Source organism: Xenopus laevis, chromosome 1S, assembly GCF_017654675.1.
Source record: "Xenopus laevis strain J_2021 chromosome 1S, Xenopus_laevis_v10.1, whole genome shotgun sequence".
NCBI lineage: Eukaryota > Metazoa > Chordata > Amphibia > Anura > Pipidae > Xenopus > Xenopus laevis.
Window position 1 is genome coordinate 81,744,459 of NC_054372.1, and position 10,749 is coordinate 81,755,207.

At 39.8% G+C, this 10,749-nt stretch overlaps 1 protein-coding gene across 1 annotated transcript in view; it reads left to right on the forward strand.

Moving 5' to 3' along the window:
- The window catches only part of polr2b.S (polymerase (RNA) II (DNA directed) polypeptide B, 140kDa S homeolog), a 111,450-nt gene extending 107,252 nt beyond the window's left edge, over positions 1–4,198 (forward strand). The window contains exon 25 of the mRNA XM_018234602.2: positions 3,892–4,198. Coding sequence (XP_018090091.1) covers positions 3,892–3,981 — 90 coding nt within the window. The 3' untranslated portion in view covers positions 3,982–4,198. The remainder of the gene's footprint in view (positions 1–3,891) is intronic.
- Positions 4,199–10,749: the final 6,551 nt, after the last annotated feature.

Sequence of the window (10,749 nt, forward strand, 5' to 3'; positions counted from 1 at the left end):
CCCAGCAGGATGGATGGTCGCCTTTTTGCCGTTTCTGTACAGGACAGGAAGTGCAGTTTCTGTAAGTTATTTCTTAATAAAAGCTTTGTGATTTTAAAGTATAATTTGTGTTGGTGTTTTTGTTTTGATGTGTACTAACATTTTTTTTAAAAAAAAATTTGTTACTGGTCCTTTAAGTGTTTGTTCTTTAAGTGGGGGATCTGTAAGTGGAGTTACAAATACAGGAGTTTCAAATTAAAGGTTCAAACTAGGTCAAAAGTTTGTTCTAAACCCTAATTTTTATTTATTTATTTTGTTTCTGTTTTGATCTGTAACTGGAATAATGAGTGCTAGCAAGATTGAAGGTCTGACTCAGTGCACAGTCTGCCATATGTATGCAGATTTGGAACAAGAGATCCAAAATGCTTACCTCTGTGGTGGTTGTGAGCAAATTGCCACTTTGGAGGCTCGAGTTAGAGCACTAGAGCAACAAATTGCAACACTGCGGTCGATTGACAATCTTGAAAGGAGTCTTTTGCTCACTGAGCAGGGCCTAGCGGGGTCAGATAGTTTGGGGTGAACAGAACAGCAGCAGGATGTTGAGGCAGCTAGCTGGATGACAGTTAGAAAATCTAAGGTGGGCAAAAGGAAAATGGAGGCTGATCCGGAGCTTATACATCGCAACACATTTGCCAGATTGTGTGAAGATGATGGGAGTATGAACTCTGGATTGGCAATTCTAGATGGGGCTGATCTCTCTAACAGCCGGGAGACCAGTTTCTCTAGTATTGGTGGGGAGGAGAGTAGAGTCAGGCCTAAGCAGATTGTGGTTGTAGGGGACTCAATTATTAGGAAAGTGGATAGGGTAATTTGTCACCCGGATCGCTACGAACAGTTTGCTGTCTACCTGGTGCCAGGGTTCGGCATGTGGTTGATCGGATAGACAAATTATTGGTGGGGCTGGGCATGACCCAGCTGTCTTAGTGCATATCAGTACTAATGACAAAATAAATGGTAAAAATAAATGGTAAATGGAAGACTTTAAAGAGTGATTTCAGGGATATAGGGCTCTAAGATCAAGGAAAGGTCTTCCAATGTCATCTTTTCTGAAACTTTGCCCGTTTCACGTGCAATTTTAGGAAAACAGCGGGAGTTTAGGGAGCTAAATCGTGGCTCAAGTCTTGGTGTAGGAAGGAAGGGTTTGGGTTCCTAGAGCACTGAGCTGATTTTTCCTTGGGGTACAACCTATACAGTCGTGACGGTTTGCACCTCAATGGAAGGGGGTCCACGTTGCTAGGGGAAAGAATGGCTAAGAGGTTGGAGGAGTGTTTAAACTAGGCAAGGGGGGGTGGGTGAGAAATAATTATGGGGAAGCTAGGGTAGAAGGGGCAGTGGGGTTAGTAAGGGGTCATGGGGGAGGAGTGAGGGGGGCATACAGTTTACCAGCTAAGGAGGTCCCTCAAGGAAAACAGAATAATACTAACTTAACATATAATTCTCCACTAAGTAATGCAAATTTCAAAAGTAAAAGTAGTAACCTACGCTGTATGCTGGCAAATGCATGGAGTTTGTCAGGTAAAATGGGAGACCTAGAATTAATTGCATGCTCTAAAAATGATGATATAATTGGTATCACTGAGACCTGGTAGGATGAAACGTGACTGGATTGTGAATTTAAATGGTTACACCCTTTTTAGGAGGGACAGAGGGAATAAAAAGGGTGTAGGAGTGTGTTTGTATGTAAAGCCTGAATTAAAGCCATGCGCTAAAGAAATAACAATAGCTGGCACTGGAGAGGGTGTAGAATCACTTTGGGTAGAGATTTTGTCTGGGCAAAAGGTAACAAAAAGAATTATCATTGGTGTATGCTATAAACCACCTCGTATAAGCCCAGCTACTCTTGCAGATACAAGCGGCTTCACAGCTGGGTCAAGTTGTTGCTATGGGTGACTTCAATTATCCAGACATTGACTGGGGTAATGGGGTTGCTAAGACAGAAAAAGCTAGTAGGTTTGTAAAAGTGCTGAATGACCACTTTTTATTCCAGCTTGTTCAAGAATCTATTAGGAATAACTCTCTTTTGGACCTTGTAATAACTAATAATACTGAACTCATTTCTAACATTTGTGTGGGTGAGCATTTAGGGAATAGTGATCATAACATGGTCTCCTTTGAGATTCTGTTGCAGAAGCAATTCTATAAGGGAGTAACTAAAACACTAAATTTCAGACGTGCAAACTTTGACAGTATAAGGGCATCTCTGCAACATATTAAGTGGGAAATGCTTTTCACAGGGTTAAACACATTTTTCAGGATTCATTGAGATCTGACATAGTGCCGAGAGACTGGCAAATTGCTAATGTGGTGCCTCTATTCAAAAAAGGATCCCGTTCTCAGCCTCAAAACTATAGGCCAGTTAGTCTGACGTCGGTGTATAAAAGCTTTTCGAAGGGTTAATAAAGGATAAGATACTGGACTTTATAGCAAATCATAATACTATGAGTTTGTGCCAGCATGGTTTTATGCGTAATAGATCTTGCCAGACTACTTATCTTCTCATAAAAAGAAATTAAGTTAGAGACCTCAATTCTGGGATGGCAGTGGATGTGATTAACTTGGACTTTGCAAAAGCTTTTGATACAGTGCCACACAAAAGTTCCATGCAGGATGCTGCCACTTTGCAGAGTGATTTGTCTAAATTGGAAAACTGGGCAGCAAACTGGAAAATGAGGTTCAATGTTGATAAATGCAAAGTTATGCACTTTGGCAAAAATAATATAAATGCAAGTTATACACTAAATGGCAGTGTGTTGGGAGTTTCCTTAAATGAGAAGGATCTAGGGAGCTTTGTAGATAACAAGTTGTCTAATTCTGGGCAGTGTCATTCTGTGGCTACTAAAGCAAATACAGTTCTGTCTTGCATAAAAAAGGGCATTAACTCAAGGGATGAAAACATAATTATGCCTCTTTATAGGTCCCTGGTAAGGCCTCATCTGGAGTATGCAGTTCAGTTTTGGACTCCAGTCCTTAAGAGGGATATAAATGAACTGGAGAGAGTGCAGAGACGTGCAACTAAATTGGTTAGAGGGATGGAAGACTTAAATTATGAGGGTAGACTGTCAAGGTTGGGGTTGTTTTCTCTGGGGGGAAAAAGGAGCTTGCGTGGGGACATGATTACACTTTACAAGTACATTTACAAGGACATTATAGACAAATAGCAGGGGACCTTTTTACCCATAAAGTGGATCACCGTACCAGAGGCCACCCCTTTAGACTAGAAGAAAAGAACTTTCATTTGAAGCAAAGTAGGGGGTTCTTCACAGTCAGGACAGTGAGGTTGTGGAATGCACTGCCGGGTGATGTTGTGATGCTGATTCAGTTAATGCCTGTAAGAATGGCTTGGATGGTTTTTTGGACAGACATAATATCAAAGGGTTATTGTGATACTAAGCTCTATAGTTAGTATAGGTATGGGTATATAGAATTTAATTAAAAGTAGAGAGGGGTGTGTATGAATGCTGGGTTTTCATTTGGAGGGGTTGAACTTGATGGACTGTCTTTTTTCAACCCAATTTAACTATGTAACTATGTAACTATAATTCATATCTGTGGAGCGTGTTATAGCATAACCTGTCGTGCAACCCATTTACAGTTTATATTATATTTTCCTATTCACAGGTAAGGTATTAAAGTATGGTCGCTACTATTCTTTTTAAATACAGAGATCAAGAAGAGATGTTCTGTTCACACAAAAAAGAACATATACTGCTTGTTAACTAACACACTTGCAGTCTAGGCCATATATTGCAAACGTCTTTCTTGTGAGAGCTCTTATTTTTTCATACTTTAGTGCTCCTGGTCTATTTAGGAACTCCAATGGTCTCATCTAACAGCATATTGTTTCTATTTTAGATATCTTTGGTGCGAATGCCTTATGCCTGCAAGCTTCTCTTTCAAGAATTAATGTCAATGAGTATTGCTCCGCGTATGATGACCTCGTAATCATTTGTTTTTGTTTTACATCAAAAATGTGATTTGCAGTTTCTTGTTTTTATTATAGAATGTAATAATAAATAGTTTTTTGTCTTAATCTCTTGAACAATCAAGATGGCTCCATCTACTGTTTTATAACTGAGCTTCACTATTCAGCCTTCATCTTTTGTCAAAGTTTCTGCTTTGTTTAACTTGGAAAAACAATAAAAAATCATTTAAAATGAAATGTTTTGTACACAAATCCTTGTAGTTTGGTTAAGTGCCTTTAAAATATAGTTTCATAAAGGGTGAATTAACTGGTATTTGCTTTGGACATTGGTCCAATTATGAAAATGTGAAGTGGGAAACGTCCTTTCTATTTTTAACCTTTGCACTTTTACCCATGAGATGAGATGGCAGTCGATGCAGTGAAAAGCATGTGTATTTCTGTGATGGGAAAACATGTTTTTGTTCAATATGTGTCAAACGTGCTGGTCCAGCAGAAATCTGCACTGAAATCAGATTTTCAAAAGAGCAAAAATATGAAAACGGGACATGGGGCTAGACATATTGTCAGTTTCCCAGGTGCCCCAGTTATGCGACTTGTGCTCTCATAAACTTCAATCACTCTCTACTGCTGCACTGCAAGTTGGAGTGGTATCCCCCTCCTCCCCCAGCTGCCTATCAATGGAACAGTGGGAATGTAACCAGATAACAGCCCCTTGACACAAGATAACAGTTCCTTGGTACATATGAGAGTAGCATTCAGTAGTAAAAATCCATGTCTAACTTTGAATATGTACAAGCAAGAAGGCAGATAATAATAATTGTAATCCATGTTTCACTACAACTCCTCCGGTTACATTAAGTTGGAGAAACAATAGCCTGCTGGCTTTTGCTGAAAGCACAGGATTAGCCAAAAATTCACTGAGATGGCTGCCTATCATGACCGTATCCCTTTAACTAAATCAGAATTTTTGATTTATAAATTAAAGAGGTTCTCTGGCTATAACCTTGTTTTGTATAATGCAAGATAATGAAACAACTCTGAAATTTTAGTTAATTAAAAATGTTATATAAAGTTATTTGTAAATGTAATAGCTATGGAAAATAATTATCTGACTTCTGGAGACCAGGAGGAGAAATAACTTGTGATGCTTTAAGAGTCAGAAGAAGAGAACAAAAAGGGACAAATAAATATTTCTATAGCTAATTCTTACAAATAACTTTGAAACAATATAAAATGTTAGTTACAGTGCTAATCATTTTGATTCACATTACATAGCAGCATCAGAATCAATATTCTGCACCAAAATTGATCCATAATTAACGCATTACTGTTGTAGGAAATGAGGTTACATCTGTTAAATGATGCTAATATCTGACTACTAGAATGAGATTACAGGAGCTGCTAAATTGCTAATCCTACCCTACAGATCGCCCTCTCCAATATGTGGGTTCATTAGAAGCAAAACCACATTAGTCCTCTGCTTTTAAGCACTAGAGAACCACCTGACATCCCTGGGTATTCCTTAACTAAATAAAGGCTTAAAAAATACCTTGACCCTCCTATATTCTCCCAGCAGTACCCAGCTGTTTAAGGCCAATTATGTCCTTAACAGAATTACAAACTCAACAGGTTAACAAAGATGTGGCCTTTCTTAGTGGTGCACATTTCAAACCAGCCTTTAAAACCTTATTTTAGTGTTCTTGTGTGGCATCTTATACTGTGGGTGTTGTTTTTCCCACAGGAGTTAAATCAGTACAGAAGAATCTAGTCTTGCAGTCATAGTGGTAAGAAACTGGATTAGCCAGAGGAAACCCATATAGGAATGGGAGGAGAATACACAAACTCCTTTTAGAATTTAGGTACTGAATTTAGGGCCTAAGTGTTGTACTTTGCTGTCTTTAATCAATATGAATTCTGTTTGTAACTTTCCAGCATTTTAATTTGAGAAGCTTGAAGATTCTTTCAGGATTTTTCTTTGCACCATACACAGAATGTAGTACCGCAGGCCTATTACCATTATTAGGTTCTGTAGAAGATTGGAACGACCCATGCACTATAACCAGCATGCACAACATTTGCCGCCTTCCTTCCTTAAATAAGCGCCATAATTGAAACCTGTTTTTTCACAGAATGAATGACCTCACTCACTACTTGAACTCCACACTGCTTTTATTTGAAGCAAGCCTCAATTGATGTTTAATTATACAGAATCGGCAGCATGCATGGCATGACTGTTGGGTTTCTATTGCTCCACTACACCTACTAGTAAATTTGCCATGTAGAAATTTAATTTCTACCAAAAACATTGTTTGATTGGGTTAGTGATCTCAGACTTCTATTATTCTGAACACAACTGTAAGGGGCATATCTATCAAGGATCGAATTTGAAAAATTTGCAAATTCGAATTCAAAAAGACCAACCGAAATTGTCTAATTTGTTTTTGGCCGAATAGGTCAGTTTTCAATCGAATAGGTCCATAGTCAAACCAATTGACTCTGAATAAATTCTAGAAGGTCCCCCATAGGCTAAAACAGCAGTTCGTCAGGTTTTAGATGGTGGTCGAAGTTGGATTTTTAAAGAGACGGTACATGATAAATTTCGATATTCTAATTTTTTTCAAATCTAATTTGGACTATTCCCTAGTCGAGGTTCACAAAAACAGCTTACCTCGACATTTGATAAATCTGCCCCTAAGTGTGTCTATTAGTAGGGCAGGGGACAAGAGAGGAGTGATCATCTTGCCAGACCAGAGGAAATATTGCAGCTTGTACCAGACACCTAACGAAAATAAGGAGAGGTATACTTGGGCTGTGTGACTTCTCTAGAGTTAAAGGTTTCATTGAGTGTCCGTAGGTTTGGGGTAAGAATTAGGTGGTTGGGCTATATTGTGTGTTATTTTAGTGTGCATTAAGTTAGGAGTGTCTTTCTAGTGTGTACTGTTTTAATGTGTAAATATGCATTTTGTAGTTTTGTTGTGTTAGACCAGGGGTCCTCAAACTACAGCCCTCGGGCTGTTATGATATTCCATAATAGCAGCTGTAGGTTTGTTTTCCTGCATATTGATATACAGGGCCGGGCCAACGCGGGAAGGCGCCCTAGGCAGCCTGGCAAAGCGCCCAATACGTGAGTGCGCATGCGCACTTTAGTTTTTCGCGCAAGCGCACTAGTATTTTTCGGGCATGCGCACTCGTGCAAATGCGCACGCCGGCCAGAGCAGGGACCAGACTAGGGGATGGCAGAGGCAGAGAAGGTGCGTGCCTGGCGCCCCTCCAGCTTTGCCCCCTAGGCACGTGCCTACTCTGCCTACCCCTAGTTCCGGCCCTGTTGATATATGATCAGGTGCAGGGAGTTGCAAGGGAAAGAATGCAGCAGTTCGGGAACAATTTGCAAATTGCAGGGAACGGAATAAATCTAGCTGTTCTGGGACAATTTATGTTTAGTTGCAGGGAGTTGCAAGGGAATAAATGCAGCTGTTCTGGGACAATTTATGACCAGGTGCAGGGAGTTGCAAGGGAAAATGCAGCTGTTATGGAACAATTTATGTTTAGATGCAGGTAGTTGCAAGGAAATAAATGCAGCTGTTTTGGAATTGTATAAGATATAATAACAGATGCAGGGAGTTACAAAGGAAAACCAAAAAGATTGGTTTCTGTATACAACATGTGTATTACACTAAGAGGCAGATTTATCAAGGGTCGAATTGAAAATTTGATTTTTTAAATTCGAATTTTGAGTTTATTTTAGTGTAATTTGACTAGGGAATAGTTCAAATTCGATTTGAGTTAAAAAAAAAAATATAGTGAATTTCGAAATTTATCATGTACTGTCCCTTTAAGAACTCAAATTCGACTATTCGCCATCTAAAACCTGCTGAATTGGTGTTTTATGCTATGGGGGACCTCCTACATTCAATTTGGAGTCGTTTGCTGAACTTTTGAAAACATTTTTATTTTTTAAGAAAAGCATTTTTTTGGTGAAGAAACCAAAATTCGATATGAATTCGATTCGAGTTTGCAGGTCAATCCTATTCACCAAATTTAAAAAATTCAGATTTCTTAATAAATTTAGATTTGGTTGTTTTTCCAACAATTATTGCAGGACAAGGCAAAGGAACAAGCAGTGAAGGGGGGGGGGGAGGGGAGGAAAATGAACAGGGCAGAGAGGGGGTAAAACGAACAGTGCAGAGAGGGATAGTGGAAAGGAACAGGACAGTGGGGGATAAATGGACAGTGGTTTTAGATTTAAGCCATAAGTGGTTATCAAAGATTATAGAACATGACACTAATACAGAATTGCTGTGTTGTAGAAGAAGCTCAACGTTAAAGGCCATTCTGTTATTATGTAGAATGTAGAATGTTTGCACAGAACAAGGAATACATCTGTTGTCTCATGTAACAAGTATAGTGCAAGGCCAAGAAAGACACATGTAGTTTCAGAAACTACAGCATAGATACCGTTCTGGACACTGTGCTGACACAGTAGTTGCACCTTATTTGGCTATTGTACTGAGACTGTGAGTCTGTTCCTAAGATGGAAATAGTGACACAGTTATGCTAAAACAAGAATGATGTTTGGATGCCACTGGATCAGCCCCATGGAAGAAGAAATGGTTAAAATGTCATCTGTTGTATTGCTAATTGTTCCCTCCACGTCCTCACAAGCTTTCAGGACGTATGAGCTATTATTTAATACTCTGTATCAGGCCCGGACTGACCATATGTTTTTTCGAGCATTTGCCCGAGGGGCCGCTTCATATTTTCTTTAAATGGGCCGCTCCGATAAAACCTTTTTTTCACTGCATACACAGCGGGCTCTAGGACCTCTCCTCCAGTCTATGTCCCACTGTGGCTCCGCCCCTCCCACTGCTCTCGTGCTGCTGCTGCTGCCGTGCCCTGTGTGTGTGTGTGTGTCCCAGCACAGTCAGCATTGAGTTTCTGTGAGTATCGAGTGGGAAATCAGTAGGTTTGGTGCAGTGTGCTGGGTGGGTGTTAGATGAGTTGGGGACAGTGTCATTTGGTAACCTTGTACAGTGGGGGCGGGACTAAGCTGTGCTGTTGAGGACATGGGGCTGCTGGAATACACATAGGAAATTCACTACACGTGAGCTTTCTACCTGCCCTGATTGTGCTACATCCCTTTGTGCCTCTATATGCCCCACACACAGGCTCTTCTAATAGATAAAGTGTAGCATCTTCCTGACATTTCAGTATAGAGATCCAGAACTCTGGCAATGAAATAGTGTTAGGTACTAGAGTTTCCCAACTTCAATCTATTGATAATCGTTTAGACCCACACTGTACCTATACTTACTTTAATTGTGTGCACATTTGTGAAAGGTTTTCATTTATCTATTGTGCTTAACCAATTTTTGGAAAGGATAAGCACTAGTTGTGGGCAGCAGAGTTTTTGTAGTTGACCAAACGAAGAAATTTGATAGGGATTATTACTTCAGACTAAAATTATTCCAGAGTTATGAAGCTCAGTTCAGCAAAATGTACAGAGAGATCCCATAAAACTATGGCAGCATAGGTATTCCCAGTACTAAGCACAATTCAGCAGGAACAGTCCCCTAAGTTTGCTCATAGTCTGTACAGAGAGATCCCATAAAACTATGGCAGTATAGGTATTCCCTGTACTAAGCACAATTCAGCAGGAACAGTCTCCTAAGTTTGCTCATAGTCTGTACAGAGAGATCCCATAAAACTATGGCAGCATAGATATTCCCCTGTACTAAGCACAATTCAGCAGGAACAGTCCCTAAGATACTCATAGTCTGCACAGAGAGATCCCATAAAACTATGGCAGTATAGGCATTCCCTGTACTAAGCACAATTCAGCAGGAACAGTCTCCTAAGTTTGCTCATAGTCTGTACAGAGAGATCCCATAAAACTATGGCAGCATAGGTATTTCCCAGTACTAAGCACAATTCAGCAGGAACAGTCCCCTAAGTTTGCTCATAGTCTGTACAGAGAGATTCCATAAAACTATGGCAGCATAGGTATTCCCCTGTACTAAGCACAATTCAGCAGGAACAGTCCCTAAGATACTCATAGTCTGTACAGAGAGATCCCATAAAACTATGGCAGTATAGGTATTCCTCTGTACTAAGCACAATTCAGCAGGAACAGTCCCCTAAAATGTACAATAACATTATGGCATAGTAATTCCCCATTTTTGAGGTGACTCTGATAAACGTGGGTCTGCACCTGTAAGTGGACACAGGTGGGTTTTGTTCAGTTTATTTTTGTGTTTTGTGAGGCGGGGTCATTTGAGACATTGCATTTAATTCCATTAATTATAAATTAGACTATAGTGTTAATGTTGCTTTACTGTAATATAGGGATAATAAAAGTCTGAGGAGTTCTGTGACCATATAAAGGCACAAGGCTGCAGGATCTTTAACATATTTCACATGAATTACACTTGAGTCAGAAAGGCAGCTCTTTATGTAAATATTTTTTTGCAGTTTTACCCCAATATATGAGTGGATGTGTACAAGACCATTGCGGTTTACATGTGGGCTGCTTTGATTTTTTTGCCCGGGCTGCTTTTTACCCCCAGTCCGGCCCTGCTCTGTATTATATTACTGTCTATTAGTGTACCTCAAATAAAGCTGTCTGGTTAATATCCTGAGTGAATCTGAATGGTTCAAGTTAGGCCCAGAGGGAACTTCGGGGGCCAGGCTCGATTTGAGTAAGTATTTATTTAAATCCAAGAGAGACTTACTCATTGTGGGTGAGAATCATATATCCCTAGTGGAGAATCAAATCGATGGACAAAGTATAC